The following is a 17,574-nucleotide window of genomic DNA, read 5'->3' as shown; positions in this document are numbered from 1 at the left end:
TCAACAGACCATGATGTAAGGACTGAAACTCTAGGCTTTTGATTGTTATATCTAAAGACGGAGCCGCGCTATACTTCTGTGGTGAGACAAGAATATTGTTAGCCTGAAGATAATTAAATGTTTATTCTTCTGTCAATAAAAATCTGCTTTAAATATTGTGTTGAAGTCATTGGTTATTTTATTTCTATATCTATAATGTCTGATGTTTATGTAGGCCTACACACAGTGTGGTTTTATTAGAAATGATATACGGTGCTGTTTAAATAAAAAATTAGGCTACTTCAGTGATGAAAAAGGAATTATTAGGCTAAAATAATAATCTAATGCATTGATTTCATCCTCCATATTGTGTGGGATGATGTATTTACTTATTTTAATTAGATTAGACAAGCTATGGATAAAAACACAGCATGGATGTATTCATTACTGATGTGTAGTGAGTGAGGCCAAGCGGACCCTAGAACAATATTTTAGGCTAACGTTCTGGGAACGTCCCCCTAACATTATTTTCTGGTTCCCAGAAAGTTTTTTAAGGTTTGTTTTTGGCTATCTTTACGGAAATAAAACGTTAGTTTCATGGTTTCTATAACGTTAGGGTAACGTTCCCCTAACGTTAGTTTTAGTTTTTGGTTCCCAGAACGTTATGGGAACCAGAAACTAACGTTCTATTAACGTAAAGAAAACTTTCCTGGAGAACCAAAAACGAACATTAGGGGAACGTTGTGGGAACCAAAGATTGTTAGCTGGGCTGTTTGTTTTGTCATCCTTTGTCTAGCATTACATTATATAATCATGCTCTCATTCATGTAAAGGCCCATTTAAGCTCGATTTGAAACAGTTGCTTTGACGCGTTCAGTATAGACAGACAGCTTCTAGCTGTAGTACGCGGCAAAACGCAACGCAACGTTGTTTCTACATTGATTTGGAGATTAAATGTGAAATTATTAGAACGTAAAAGTATATTTAAAAACATTAATGTTGTGTGTGATTAATCGGGATTAATCACAGAAAAAATGTGTGATTAATCAGATTTTTTTTTTAATCAGTTGACAGCACTATTATTAATATTAATAATCTGTACATGCTTCACGTTGTGCCTGTACAGCTATATCACAGTCACAGAAGGCTAGTTTATTCATCTGTAAGGTTTCACAAGCATATACAACACAAACAGTGTGATGTAGATAGCATAAGCACAGACATCTGGAGGAAGCGGCAGAAAGCCAGCGATATCACTGCACTGGCACATTATAACACTCGTCGTTTCCACGGGACGAATAAGAACGCTTACTCAGAGATGTGTGGGAAGATCACGAATACGTGTAGGTAGATTACACTGATCCATATGCAAACAATGACTAATGCAGATAAACAGTGGCTTAACACGACTACAGTAACACAACAGAACCCTTCATTTATTATCTTCTATTACTATAGAGGCATTACATGTGTGTATCAAGACTTTGGCTCCAGGTGGTCTGGTGTTGGTATGGGAGACTGGTCTGTGTTCTCTTGTGTTTAAAGAGTCTCCTCTACACCTCAGACTTTGTGATTGTGAGGTGTGTCCTCAACAGATGAATGCAGCATCATGTATTAGACAGCAGAAGGATTCAGCACAACCATAGGGTGGGGTGTGGGGGGGTCTGTGAACTCAACCACAGCATTAATTTAGCTAAATAATCAGTCACAGTCACTCAGAGCATATGCGTACACAAGTAAACTGTGACCGCTGGCTGAATCACAAACAATAACAGCTTTAAAGAGTTTTGAATCCCTAAACTTAAGAAGTTGGTTATACAGTTTATACGTTTCTACTGTTGATTTATTTCTCCGATTATCTGTAGGCACGAATGCTTTAGGTTATTTACGGTTATTTAGTTTCACATGCATGTCTACTATGTAAATGAGATCAAATATTTGTGATTTTTTTTAAAGGCACAATATGTAAGATTTTCACACTAGCACACTGTTATATATTTTGTTCATGTGCGTACTTCCCAGATGTTTCCACAATGTCTGAATCCATAAAAAGCCACAGTTTATTCAGTATAACGTCCCTCCTCATTGTCGCACTGGTCATGATCCTGTCCTCCTTGTCAGATGTTTTCTAGTTTTGTGGACAGGGTTGTGACAGTATCATGTCTTTTGTGCTTGTTGTGTTCTGTGTGGAAGCACATGGCCATTGTTTTGTTGCTTAGTGCCATGTGCTCTCCTGTCGCTTCTCTTGGCCCCGCCCCCTCGTTTCCCCGTCTAACTTCCCTTTAGTGTTTCATTCTCCACATCTGCCCGTTGTCATTATCCCTCATTAGTTTTCCCTATTTAATGCCCTTGTGTTCGCTGTCCTGTGCTGGTTGGTTTTAGTTGTTACCTCGCGTCTAGTTTGCCCTGTTCCTGCCTTCAGTGCCTTGCCAGTTGGAAGAAGTGTGCGTGTTATTCTAGTCGTTTTATTTTTTCCCGTGTTTGCCCCATCGTGGGTTTTTTCTTTGTTAATAAAAGTCTTTTGTTTGATCTGCTGTCTGTGTCTGGGTTCTCTGTAAGTACTATGACAGGCACCGGTCAATGGTGTCACGTCTGTGTTATTCTTGCCTTCCGCTTTTACTACAGTTAAAATCAAAGATGTATTCGACTTCACGTGGTGCTGTGCAGACCGATTGTGAAAGCGACTCAACAGTTCTCACAATACTTTAATGTCATACATTAATAGCACATTGTGCCTTTACTATCACAAGCTTTACGAGTTATAATCAAAACACACTGCAAGTTTCAACAGATTACTCGGAAATCCACCCTTCTGAACGTTACAGGGTCATGAACACTCTCGATTAACGTGTGCATGTCTGTCCATCATTTGCAAGAGCAATACAGCCAGCCTGATCTTTACGTGGCTAACTCATTTTTTCGATGTGAATAATACAAAAACATACGGTTAGAAAAAACTGTAGTAAACGTATCCGTCTCTGGTACAAAAGCTGATTGTACCAAAACATGAGAAAAAAATTCATCTGATAAACTAGTGGAGATTGTGTTGCCACATCTGTGAGACGTCACAAATAAAATGTGCAATGTTGGTCTCTGGATGAACACAAACTACTTCACTTATTAGAAGTATTTTTCAACAACCTGCCTGAAAGATTAAACAAAAATGTATTTATTTGTTTGTGTAATTTCACCTTGCGCTGTCTTCTAAATTTAACATGCTGCTGAATTGTATAAATATCTTGAGTTTAAATCTACAGTATTTTGTCTTTGGAGACAACAGCAGTATGTTTATTTATATTAGGTAATCCTCAGTGTGTTTGTAATAAATGTAAATCCAGTGTTTAACACTATTATTAATAAGTGTGTCATTGTCATTAAGAACTGCTATTGAAATCAGTACAAAAAAACAGATGAACAATGTTTCCTTGAGTTATTATGTTGCGTAAAGACAGTGTTGAATAAATGCCAATTATCGTCTATGAAAATGTATGTAGATATGTGTCCAAGTGCTCCAATCACAACCATGGACATTTTCCTGTATCTGGAAGAGGAACGTCCATTGAAACAAAGTGTTGTTGACACATTTTGTAAAAGTGAAGATGGCATGTGTGTGTTGGTGTGTACTCACTGCGAGCAGTGCAGTTATGTGAATCCATGAATGTGTGTGCGGTGCGGTCGTCCTGCTGAAGCGTGCTGTGCTCTGTGGTACTGCAGTCCAGTGATCCCAGCTTCCGGCTCTTCTCCTGACGATACGTCATCACCGCTTTGTTTATGTTCACCTTCTTCCTGCTGCGGAGTATGAGACACATCAAAAGACTGAGAGAGCAAAGGACGAGTGCACATGAGTGGAGAAGAGAGAGCAGATAAAAGACGGTGAAGGGCTAGAGGATTGTGGGATTGATGATTGCATCACACATAACAGCAACTAGATGTTTTACATTTTCTAAAGAAACTAAGATGTGGTTTGTTGTTTAAGTCCACTGTGAGGCTAGGATGGCTAAAGGGGTTGTTGGTGGTTGCCAGGGTGTTTGTATGTGGTCACTAAGGAGTTCTGAGTGATTTTATCCATTTTAAATGTAGCTGCTAGTGTGTTGCAAGTGGTTTTAGCATGTTGATATATGGTTGCTAGGGTGTTCTAGGTTGTTTCTAGGGCACGTCTGCCTGGCTGCTAGCGCTTAGTCAGGGGTGTTTGTTGGCCAACATTGGGTCGCTCCTTCATTTGGAAGTCTATGAAGTTTTCCTGTCTTTAGTTTTTCCCCAGCAAACTAGTTGATGTTTAACATCTCTATCACACCTGCTTTAGCAAACACCACTAACTATTCAAAGGGAATCTGGAGATGGTAGAGAGAGAGAAAAGACAGAATGTGGATGGAAGACAGAACTGAAAATTGGGTATTATGGAAACTGATAAGAAAGTTACTCACGGGTAGTAAGAGTACGAATAGATGTCTCTTCTGATGAACATAGAAAGAGAAATTGACACCCAGTAAGGCGAGTTATAATTGTTCTTAACATTTCTTGAAATAATTACAACCAAATCAGAACCACTGTAGAAGCTCATTTGTGAAAGCTTCAATCTTTTGAGACTAAATCAAACACTGATGAACACATTATTCAAAATCACATGATCTTGACTGATTTTGAATGATGAAACATCAGATCATGTGTGTGGCTCAAATCAGAATCAAACAGATCAGATTCCATGTGGTTTGTGCTGTTCACACCATCATGCAAAAAAAAACCCAGATCTGGGTCAAATATGAGCAGTCGCATTCCAGTAGAGTATGAATGCAGCCTCAAATTCTCACTTGATGCCTATAGAAGGTTGTTTCAGGTTTTCAAAAGCCTTTTGCTTCCACAATGTCTGTCATGATATTTAATTTGAACACTTTCAGTATTGTAAAAAACAAAAACAAATGTCATGTGGCTAAACTTAACACTTTCTTCGCGGATGTCTACAAGAAGCTGAGTAGTTTTTAATTAATTCAACACAATTAACATACAATAAGTAAGGGATAATGTACAGGCAGCCGGTTGTTATCGCAGAAATAATCCCTGACAGTCCTCACACTGAAGGGGCTTATTTCGCGATAACAGACGGCTGCTTGTACATTATGGCGCTTATTACACGGCTACTTGCCACAATGAGAAAAAAAGTGGACATGAAATGTGAATTTGAAATATTTTATTAGCTGTATGCAGACCTTCCGTGAGGAAAAGCCGCTTACTTTCGTTTTTTGTCAGCATCCTTCCTCCTGTAGTTGCTCTCCGTGCCTCTAGAGGCCCCTGTGTTTCCCTCATTAGTGTTATCCAAGCCACATGTGCCTTGTTTCCCCGGCCTAGGGTATTTAAGTTGTGTTTTTTCCCTTTGTTCCATACTCGGTTTTTGAGTCTTGGCTGCTAGTCTCCGGCATCGTTCCCCCCATTCCAAGCTACCTCGAGTAAAGTTAATTTAGTCATTTGTATAGTTTATGCTCTCTGGATTGGTTTTCTCCCCTTGTGGAGTTTTTCTTTGTTGTTGTTTGTTTTTATTTAATTTTCCCATGTGGGTTTTTCCATTGCCTCAACTGGTATTAATGCCTCTGTCCGCGAAGAACTTTTGTTGGATTATTTTTCTTGCGATAAACTTTCTTTTTGAAATAATTCTACTTTGCCTGGAGAACTCTTTGGAGTGTTTCGTTTGGGTCCAACTAAACCACCCCTGTGAAAGAAAAACCCTCTAAATGATTTGCTGCATCCGGGTTTCCATGTGTTATTAGTTTTGAGAGGTTTTTATCTGGGAATAACGAACATGCAAATGTCGCAGCTGGCCAATCAGAATCAAGCATTCCAATAATATAATTATTATTCATAACTGTTTATTACTATGTTATTCATATTCATATAAATTGTTATTATATAACCAAACACAGAGCGGAAGTTACCTTCGGGCCAGGCGTGTGTGTCTGATGCAACCCTCTATAGATCATATTGAGCGTCTCTGTGTTTTTATTTCTAAATCCAAAGATTTTGAGAGAAGTGTGAACAGTTTTGCATTTTAGCATGGGCGTGGTGAGAACAGTGTGAGAATTGTACGCAGTGACAGTTTTAAATTCTAATGCTTTCACATGATATAAAAAGCTGAATTTGTGTGTAAAGTTAATAAAATAAGTAACCGATTTGCATATTGTGAGAACACGAGAAGAGTGTTTATGGATTTGAGAAATGAGTCAAATGGACACAGCACACATTAAAACTGTTAAACAGTTATAAACGTGACAGATTTACTTTTCTAACAAACTCTTATTCACACAAGCAACAGTCGTCTGTATTTTATGACACAACCATTACAATTCTGTTGGCAAAAGTATTTCTCAAAAGAAAAGCACCTTTATAAATCTCCTACAACATCAGTCATGATCTGATCAAAATTATTAAGCTTTTACTAAATAAAGGATAAAGTATACATCATCTGCTCATTATCAATAAATGCGTGTCATCATGATACAAGGAGATTCTGCATCACCTTCAACAGAAGGGCTTCATGATAATCGCTGACTGAACATTATTCTGCTTACTACATGACTACCAAGAAAATGTACAGCTCATGTAATACTTGACTCTCATTGGTCAACTGTGGCATCCGTCAATCATAAAGTCTGTATTTTATGTCCATGCCTGACAAGCATGACTTAATGAGAACTATTTACCTTGTTTTTCATCCGAATACTTCACTTGATCATCAGAATCAGGTATTCAAGAGAAAGTTGTTCTAATAGTCACTTGAATTGAATGTGACCGCGCACACATGCTCACCCTTTCTTCACGATAATCACAATAGCTCCTAGCAGCAGGATGAGAACCACCAGACCCCCGGCACACGCCCCCAGGATCAGACCCATGTCCTCGGCATGCTGGGATACCTCCAGAGCACGCTTGTGGTCCTTGCAGGCCGCTGTGAGTGTAAAGACAATACACTTCAGGGAGAGACAGCAAAGTAGAGATCACCAGAAAATTGTGGTAATAAATGGAAATCTTCTAGAACGTTGGCAATATGTTGAATATTTATTTATTAAAATAATGTGATAAGTGATTAGAATTGTAAATTAAGGCTTTGAAATGATTTGGTTTGAAATGATACTAAATATGATCGGCAATATCTATAATAAATTATACATCTAAAATCTATAACTTTCCTTCATTTTGTTTAGAAAAACATGATTATTGTATACAATATAATTTATACACTGCAAAAAAAACCATATTATTACTAAGTGTTTTCGTCTTGTTTTGTAGTACAAATATCTAAACATTCTAAAAATCACGATCCATTTTCTTGACAAGAAAAGTGACCTAAGATATTAAGTCTCTTTTTAAGGAGAAAAATATAATTAATATGAATTCTTAAATTATTTTCATAAAACAAGACTAAATATCTTAGGTCACTTTTGTTGTCAGGTAATTGTGTATTGTGATTTAAGAAGTTGTAGATTTTTTTTACTAAAAACAAGACACAAATGCTTGGTAAGAATGACATTTTTGCAGTGTAATGACTATTTTTTATATTATACAAATATTTTTTATTATTAAGCTTTTATTATAAGATATCATTGTTCTAGCTGTTTGTGTCTCGTCCAGTCCTAATTTTAGCATGGTATATTATCACAAGCAGCAGATGAGCATTAAGAGATTAGAACAGACGCCAGGTAACGCTGGCTCATGGCTGTATGTTAATCTGGTGAAGGTATCACAGCGGTTGGACGGAGATGAAGGAAAGCTTTATCAGCATCAGGCAGCCCATGAACAAGCCACAGGGGAAAGAGCTCAACCTGGGACGGCCTAAGAGCGAGAGCACACCGGGACTTTAAAAACTGAGGTCAGGTCAGTGACACGTGAGACCCATGTAAGATGGACATCAACGGATGCTGCATTGAGTGCTTCCAACAGCATCGCCATATTGTAGTGTCTTTGTGTATGTCAATGGTTTGAACTCCTACCCAAATTACTGAATGTCTCTTTTCTGTAATGTCTTTAAAGCGCACTGGCTTCCTGCTCATTGAAAACAGCTCAAATTTAGGCATAATGGACATGATTTCAGCTCTTGAACTTTGGATCCAGTCTAGTACACAAAGTCCTGCAGATAAGTGTCCCAAATTGACTAGATTTTAAATCTGTTCCCATCAGAGCAGCCTTCAGTCATTGGTGCACTTCAAAAAACAGACACTGGCAGAAAGAAACATAAGGTTCCGTGCACCAACACTTAAAAAAATATGTTGTTTTTGTTGGTTCAACTTAAAAAAAAAGTTACCTGGTTGCCTTAACATTTTAACTTTTCAGTTGAACCAACAAAACAACAAATCATTTTTTACAGTGAAGGAATGAACACTTGAATTTCTTACATCAACTTAAGGTAACTGTCTCTTTAAGAAAACTTCAACCAGTACACCATTTATGATGCTGAACATCTGCACAGTTTGTTTTTTGTTTGAATTTTTCTCATTAAAAGTTGTCAAGTCACACAGCTATAAAGGTCCAGTGTATGAAATTTCGCGGCATCTAGTGGTGAGGTTGCAAATTGAAACCAACAGCTCATTCCACACCTCCTTTTCGAAGCACTACGGCGGTTCTCACAGAACAAATATGTCGTCACGTTTTCGCTTCTTTGCCGAAGGAGATCACATATTTATGAAACGCATTCTGTAGAGCAGTTTGTCCGTTTAGCGCTACTGTGGAAACAACATGGCGAATTCCATGTAAGGAGACCATGTATGTAGATAGAAAGAGCTCATTCTAAGGTAATAACAACATAACGTCTTTATACACCTCTGACAGTTATGTATATTATATTGTATTTCAATAGATCCTCCAAAAAAGTGACACATTGGACCTTTAAGTATTCTTTGTTTTCTTGATAGTAATATTTCCGCTGCTAGACCTGATATGCAATAGGCGATCATCATAAAGAACTTAATTCTGCCTTTGTCTTTAAAAATAATTGAATATCTTTAAAAGACTAGTTGTAAATTAACACAATGTCTCCTTGTATGTTCACCAAAAACTTTTTCTGCACGCTAGTCTGTTACGACTTCTAAACGTCTTGTACAAACAATCACTGATGGATGGTTTAACAAATCAGACAGATGCACCCTTCATAAGCCAATGAACATTTCTTGGACGGAATATTGTATATGTGGCAGATGTAATGCAAACTTTGGCTTGCGACACTAACAGTCTTTGTTTGGTAAGAGCGACAAGGAGTACAAACGGTTTACGAGGAACAGATTTCGACTATATTTCATTCACATTGGATATTCAGGAAGAGCAAATCATTGTGGTGTGATTAGGCTGCAAATTTGAGGAAGTCGTGAAGTGAAACTGGCGGCCATTTTAAATGTGCCCCTGTGGTCTTGTGGGTCTCTGTCTCCATTTTCTTTCTGTGTGAATGCAGTCAATTTCCAAACGGGTCCAGTGAACAGCATGAAATCTCTCTCTCGATTAGTCTGAGCCCCTGCGGCGTCTCCAACCGCAGAAATTGCCATTTGAAAAATCACAGAAATGGAAGTGCATCATCATTATGCCATCTGCAGCGGGAAAGTTAATTACAACATCCTCTGTTGTCAGGCTAAATAAATACAGAATGAACCCAATATGACAGGTACTGTAAAGCGAGATGCTCAGCAGGTTGGACAGTATAGTAGTATGTGCTCGGTGTGTGGTTTCATGTAAATACTTCATACAGATTCAAGGTTGAACCGAACAAAACGATTAACCAATTAATTAAATATTAGGAACATGATATTGGAAACTTACCGTATAGCAATGTTTTGTAGTGAATTATAATACCTGTAGGACAGTGGTTCTCAAACATTTTCGCTGTAAGGCCCCCTTTGTGTAGAGTGCATCGCTTTGCGCCCCCCCCAAATAAAGACTTAAAATCATAAGGTAAGAATTGTAATTGAACCAAAAACATATTCAGTTATACATTGCTGGAACATCAATTCTTTTGGTTGCTGGTCTTAGTTTTCTGATGTTTGATTGCATAAAATCTATGACAAATTTCTAGATTTCATAAAATGCCACAAAATCTGTGGCCCCCCTGGATCCATCTTGGGTCCCCCCCAGTTTGAGAACCACTGCTGTTGGATACATGCACAGATTTAGAAATAACGATGGCGGGGTATCAAATATTCTTTTCGCATAGCGAAATTTGATGCTTCAAATACTGCCTATGTAGGCAGCACACTATGCTTTGCTCCAATCAGCATTTTTCTTCTTTTATCTCGCTTGTTGCTTTTTCGCGTTTTCGGTCATCTATTTCACGTTTATGGGCACACCGTGTTGGACTCGAATGAGGAATGCTTGGGTAATGTGCATTATAATACCAGGTGAATTGAAAGCATCAGCGATTGCGTTTAGCGAGAGTACCACGTTAAGATAACAAATAGGAATTCATCTCCCGATAAAGTGCGAGTGAGAGAGCAACGGGGACGTTCGGTTAGCGCTGATGTATGTGCTCTGTCAATGAGACATGCCCTGCAGTGTGTAAACAGTGCAGATAAAGAATGAATTACCTTTACGAGCGATCCGAATGCAGTTAATCCGGGTCTCCTGAGGACAAAACACAGAGTGGATGTAAGTTATCAGGGCTATCTGAGGCTAAGAGAGAGAGCACGTGTGTGTGATTTATCTGAATATGTGACTAGCGATCCCACAGGCGGCAAGAAATAAATAGAAATGTTCGCTTTGATGACATTTACTAGCAAATGAATAGGAACGTTAGCTAGACGTGAAGGTCCTGCAGTGCCTGTTAAATGAAAACCCATTTAGAATGCTCTAGGCCGCTGTGGGCTGCGATACTTAAGTCGTCCGCCAAATTGGACGGTAATAACCGAGAGTAATGAGTGATAATAATGAATATCAAATGTGTAGACCTAAACATCATAATTGCTAAACTAACACAAAACAACAAGGCGTTAGCTAACACAACATTAAAAAGTGACCATAGTTTTAAAAACATGCCATATTGAGTAAATGCAGTACATACAAAAACACAAATCAACACATTCTCCCACGTGAAAGGTTTTGGAATTTAAATCCCAGCGATTTTTACAGCCAGAGACTGCACAACTCATTGACTTTTACTGTGAGCCGCTGTAATGATGACCGTTCCAAGATGTCTGAAGAGATCTTCGTATACGTATCCCTAAAACAACATGATGCTCTAATAAACCTAAAATTAAACAACACAGAGAAATATTGGGTACAACAATTACATTTTAGCTTGTTTTCATCATTTTTATTGTTGAATGACAGAGACGCGAGAAAAAAAAACTGGGGGCGTAAACGGTAATGTTCATACACGCAGACTTACTCAGAAGGTGCGCGAGGGACGTGAGCAGTTTGGCACCGTTTTGAACAACTTCAGTGCAGAAATGTGAAGAGAGACACAGTGCATGGTGTGCGCGTCATCTGCGTTGAGAGTGTTGTGATTGGCCCAAAGCAGTCAGCCCTTCATGCGTTGTACGTGCTCTTACCGGTAATCCTCATTCTTCACACAGCGCCTCATACTGGTCATTTGCCGGTAATCTTACAACTCCTATTCCTGGTAAATTGGGAGTACTGATTTACCGCAAAGGTTCTGTTCACACAAAAAGACCGGATTTGTGAAAGGGCCTATTGTTTAAGTCATCATTCCTCTCACTTTGTCTGACATCTGGGATGAATTTGTTTTGTTCTGAGCGGAATGCAGTGCATTCTGGGATTGCCTCCTCTACAAGTGATGCATGTAATGCCATGTTAGAATCTGGCTAAAGGAAGACATCCTAGAAGACAGAAAAAGCAGGTGTACACACTGGGTGACAAATATAAACTTGAATTAGAAAAAGGTCAAACTAAATTCAAGTTTATATTTCTCAGCCCATGGACAGATTTTTTTACTTGTTTTTACCACAAACTTACTTAATTCTTACATTATTTTTCATAAAACAAGACCAAATATCTCGGCTCACTTTTCTTGTCAAGTAATTGTATTTTGATTTAAGACGTTTCGATATTTCCACTAAAAACAAGACAAAAATGCTTAGTAAGAATGTATTTTTTTACAGTGCAATCCCTTCCCATTAAATGTTGGGCCACACACAGAGTGAGCTATAGAGACATATTAGCAAATTAAGATTTGCAGATGCAAATTGTGACTTCACAGAGCAATTACGCAAATGGCTCTACCTAGATTGGAGTTGAGACCTTTCTCGCCCAAAACTGCTGTTAAATTGCCTTTTTAATTGAAAATCTGCTTCATGTTGTTTCCTCGTCTCGTGGCCATCGTTCACCAGGGCAGATGTGACAACATTAACACAGATGTCCAACACGTCCTTTAAGCGTGTCCTGCTGCATTCTGTACAGGTTACGGGGCTCTAGGGTGATGCTGAAGACCAGCTGTAAAAATCAGCGCTTTCAGATGAGATGATATTATGCGGATCACGTTTTATATTGGTTTACCAGGGGCTGTTACACGCGGCACTGCCCAGATATTTTCCACAATTCAATACAGCCAATATTCCGAATAAAAACGTGTTTATCCGTCAGATCCATTAATGGGATTTACTGTTACGGGTTGGTGATGAGGAGGGATGGACGGTCACTGCATTTATCTTTTAGAAGTAGACAACATTTGGCTTCTGGTTGACGTCACTGTAAATGTATACAGGGCTTAATACCTAATGGAGGTTTGTTCAAATTCCCAACCTTAAATATGAGCAAAATATGCTTGCCTTGAATAAAAAAACCACGACAATTAATGTTCCAAAACTAAGCCCCTCCCCCCATCCAACCCCCACCCCCACTCCATATGCCTGTTAGGATTCACTAAGCGGCTTTTGTCAGAGTAATTGCGCTTTAAATTCAGGCCAGTGTGAAAGCGCTTCATGAACCCGCACCTCATTATCAAGAATAAAAGTCCAAATAAAAACCATCAGTGGTGTTCATGTTTAAAAGATTCACTTAGTCTGATTGAAATGGTAGTGCGTGTGGGTCCCATTAACAATAACCTGAATACATTTGACTCGTCTTGTACTTCAATAAATTCACTTTGAATGGCTAGTGTCAGGTGTTGAGTGGTTAATGTTACTGTCTGTCACCTATTACATGTTCATTACTGCCCGTTAGAAGGGGGATTTTAACACAGTCCTTTCAATGAATACAATACTACCTCTGGAAGTAGGTAGTACTTCCAGAGTCACGTGGTTTATATTGACAGCAACACGTTTCTACAAAAGAGTCTATATCAAAAACCAAACGAATTAAAACATTTAAGTTTGGGTAGTTCAACCAAAAATAAAGGTTTATTTTGTCATCATTTATTCATCCTCAGGTCATTTCAACCTTTATAAGAATCTTTCTTCTGTGGAACGCAAAAGAAGATATTTTTGAGAAAAGTGGTTTTGGAAGTCAATGGGGTTCAATGTCGTTTGGTTACCAATGTTCTTCCAAATATCTTCTTCCGTGTTCTGCAGAAGAAAGAAAGTCAAATATATTTGGAATGACATTAAAGGGATACTTCACCCCAAAATGAAAATTCTGTCATCATTTACTCAGCCTTAAGTTGTTCCAAACCTGTATACATTTCTTTGTTCTGTTGAACACAAAGATGGATATTTCGAAAAATGTTAGAAACTGACATTTCTGGGCCACAATTGACTACCATACAAGGACATTTTTTTTGCATTTTTTCTGTTTGTGTTTTTTTTTTAAAGAATTTACCAAAACAAACAGTTCTTGACTGCCATTTTAATGCCATATACCTCATATATCTCAGTCGCTAACATTTTTCAAAATATGTGTTCAACAGAAGAAAGACATTTAAACCGGTCTGGAACTACTTGAGGTTGGATTATTCATGACTGAATTTTCATTTTTGGGTGGGGTATCTCTTTAAGGAATAAATCTGATAAGACAGGAAGAGATTAAGAACAGAGTGAAGTTTAGATCCTTGAAGCATCCCGCTGTAGCGTGTGAAGAATTAATGATGTGTGGCAGCAAATTAAAGTTTCATGTATGAAAACCTCAAATGAATCTTTCGGAACGCTGCAAGTGTATTGCATCCCCTGCCCGAGTATGAAGGACATGAAGATGCGAGAGTTGACTGCTGTAATTCTCTCAACGGGTAGAAGGTTGTCCAATGAACAGAGAGAGACAGCACAGGCATCATACTCATACATCATACTTGGAGATCAGTTATAGAAATGTGTACATTTACACCAGTGTACAACCCATTGACTTTTCTTTTGTATCATTAACCAAATGTGCTAACAGAGACACAAGAAGGCATGTGTCATCACAAGCGTCTGTTGGGTGGATGTTATGACTCACCCCTCTGAAGTTACTGGAGGCCTGGAAGTAGATGAGATAGTTCTTGCTGGGGTCTAGCGGTGTGTTCCAGTAGCCGTTGTAGGTGTGGTTATCGCCGACGGTGAAAGGCGTGGCCTCAGGCAGGCTGCTGGGAGGGAGTTCAGCGGCTTAGTAATGAGTAGGTATGCCACTCGCTCCGCCACCCGGAGACTCGCCGTGAGAGGACGGTGAAGGGTAACACTCCTGGTGACCCAACTCCCGCCTCCTCACCTGCCTGGAGCCGTCCTCCTCTACCACCACCACGTGATATGTGCTGCACAGGAGGACACGGAGCCTTTGACACATCCAACCGCTGGACACTACAGTATATACTATATAATACATTCATAAAAGGATTGCATCCGATTGGAAAGTTTTTTGCTAGCCTTAAGATAGTATGCTCCAAGACCACAACAAAAATGACTTTTAGAAGACATAAACATTCAAAACGTACACTCTCTCACTTCTGCCAATACAGATCATACTATTTGTATGACATCATCTGTTACCTCACAGGAGCTCCTCTTCCCAGGGCTGGACGCAGAAGAACTGTGATGGTGCTCTCAGATTCACTCAGTTGAGAGGGGATGTCCTCGTAGTCAAAGGCAGGAGCTGAGACAAAATTGGAACAGAAGCAAACAGAGAAATGTAATGAGATGCTAGTCTCGCGTAGCCAGAACTTATCGCCGCTTTCTTTGGCCAAGGCCCGCCCAAGAGGCCATTTGACTGACAGGTAAAGCAACCCATCACGTTTGGTTTTGTTCCGCGTCATGTTTAGAGGCGTGGAAATGTCCCAGCAGTAACAGACCGCTGTACATTCATGAACGTGTCAAAAGTTAACAGCAACAAAATGATTATAAGTTTATTAACCTTAAGAATTAAGCATTTAGTCGATGGTGATAAATTCTTATAGAAACCGTTGTAAACACGACAGCTTACTTCTTAGATCAGACGGCTTCGTGTGGTTTCCAGATGGACTGTTAAAGGACGCGATACGCACGTCTGCCGGAAATCCTGTGAAATTCAACCAATCAGATGACGATTTTGAACGTGTGGAAGTGTTTACAGAAAAGTGTGCCTTATGCAACAGATGTTTAGCCGTTAAACATCTGTTGCATAAGGCACACTTTTCTGTAAACACTTCCACACGTTCGAAGTCGTCATCTGATTGTCCGTTGGCGTGACGTCTGAGTCTGAGACTAAAGAGATGCAGACTGGCAAAACAGCATCATACACACTCACCCGCATGAAGCACACAAACACACACATCCTTCAAATTAGTCTTGGTTTTCCACAGAAACGAAACTCTTACTCCACAGAGGCCTTTCCGAACCCGCCCCAGACAGAGCACGCCACACAAGTGCAATGAAAACACTGCACTGGAGGCGGATAAGAGCGATCTACACTCCTTTCTAAAGTCTCCCGGGAACACGAGCTCCGCTCCCGTTTCCCGCTTATTATCGAAAGTCAATTAGCGCGGCGGTACACGGAAACAGGTCAATGTCTCAGCCTTCAGAACAGCAAAACAAGCAGAAAATCTGGAGTAGAGCGATTGTGAGTGCTGACATCACAGCGATACTGCTGGATTTGTTTCGTGCAGGCGTGTGGGATGGCACCATTTGATATACTTATGGGAACAAAGTTCCGCGCCTCAAAAGAAACACACGCATGAATAAACACGAGGAAGAAGAGAAAGTTTCGCACGTCTCTGTGTGCAGCCGTGTCTGACGGTACGCCGGGGAACATTGGTTTTGGTCTTCTGTACTGTACCCTCAGCATCGCTTTAATGTGTGTATTACAACAGAAATTGTTTTAGGTGAAAAATGATAGTGACCGTAATTGTAAATGGGCTATGACGTACACAATACTTGACAATACTGAGGTCTGTTCCTCAAAAACTTCTAGAAATCTATCATTCCCACTTCAGTTTACACTGGTCCCGTTCAGTCTGTCGACCTAAGCTTTAGTGAACCTTAATATCAATAATTAAAGAGCCAATCTCACCCAAAGAGTGGCTTTTGCCCCGCTGAGATTAAGTCTAAATGAAGTCCAAATAAAGTCTGCATAAATCCTAAACCAATTAAAAAGCCCTTTCAGGCATCTAATATTCATTTCACTGATAAAAGCGAAGCCCGTCAAGTGAAGAACTTCAATTAGAAATAAATAGACCAGGTTCAGAAAACGTCAACTTTCGTGGCATTTTAAAGCGTCATGTTGGCCAGCACGATTCTCTCACCTGAGATGTTGGTGGTGATTTCGGTTAGGGCGGTCTGGCCGAAGCCCTTGGCCGTACGGGCGCGAACAGACACCAGGTAGGTGGTCCCGGGGTGAAGTCCAGAGAACATGTGATACGTCTCGTTCTTCAGTTTAGAGACGGTGCGGCGTGGGCCAGGCATATTAATACCAGGGTCTGATGACTCGATGCTTTGGTAGCTGATCTAAAAACACATGACATGATGTCATACTTTACTACGTTTAAGCTGAAGGAGAAAAAATGTTGCCGTGTTGTGAAATAGTACCATGTATTCTATATGATTCATAATTTCTTGTTTTTCTCTCTATTACCGGTACAATCATGTATTCATTGTAAATCTGCTTTACAACAATCCAAAACTGCATTTGAATTGAAAGTTTTGAGTCTGCTCAAATTTGATGTTCTGCATCAATATAAAGTATATACTTTGTACTTTGTATTTGATGCATTCATAAAGAGTCATAATGCATTGTTAGCTCAGATAATACTACCAGTACACATATACTGTGTGTGTAATATGGTTTCCACACAAAGACACTTTCCCTTTGCATGTGTATTTTTATTTTTAGATAAATGTCAACTGAAATCCCTCTGTGTCTGTCTTCACGCCCCACCACAACACCTTGAAAAGGTCACTTTATATTAAACAAACCAAATAACCAGCGTGTGTTACCAGCACTAATAAATCCTCAAACTCTTACAAATAAAGGTGCAAATGAAGCTATGCCACCGAAGAACCCAAAACAACATTGTTTTTTCTCACGAAACACTCTGCCTGGAAATATATTAAGTCAAGGAGTTAAACACCGTTATCTCAGAATAACTATAATAAGTCTAAATGGTATACCAGTAGGTTGTCGATGATCTCATCATCACTAAAATACCCCAATGTTGCCTCAGCAGCGCAGATAAGACTTTGATTTCAATGATCTTTTTATTTGGAATTATTTCAGCCGTCTCTATTTGCTCCCCACAAG

At 39.3% G+C, this 17,574-nt stretch overlaps 1 protein-coding gene across 1 annotated transcript in view; it reads right to left on the bottom strand.

The window, feature by feature from the left end:
* ptprua (protein tyrosine phosphatase receptor type Ua) overlaps positions 1-17,574 on the bottom strand; it is a 217,789-nt gene that overhangs the window by 38,217 nt on the left and 161,998 nt on the right. Inside the window, 6 exon segments of the mRNA XM_057354219.1 lie at positions 3,608-3,768; positions 6,775-6,913; positions 10,530-10,566; positions 14,326-14,617; positions 14,853-14,955; positions 16,580-16,781. Coding sequence (XP_057210202.1) covers positions 3,608-3,768; positions 6,775-6,913; positions 10,530-10,566; positions 14,326-14,617; positions 14,853-14,955; positions 16,580-16,781 — 934 coding nt within the window.

Source organism: Triplophysa rosa, linkage group LG16 (genome assembly GCF_024868665.1).
Source record: "Triplophysa rosa linkage group LG16, Trosa_1v2, whole genome shotgun sequence".
In the NCBI taxonomy this organism is placed as follows: domain Eukaryota; kingdom Metazoa; phylum Chordata; class Actinopteri; order Cypriniformes; family Nemacheilidae; genus Triplophysa; species Triplophysa rosa.
Note: the sequence above shows the minus strand (reverse complement) of the source record. Positions and strands in the feature narration are given on the sequence as shown.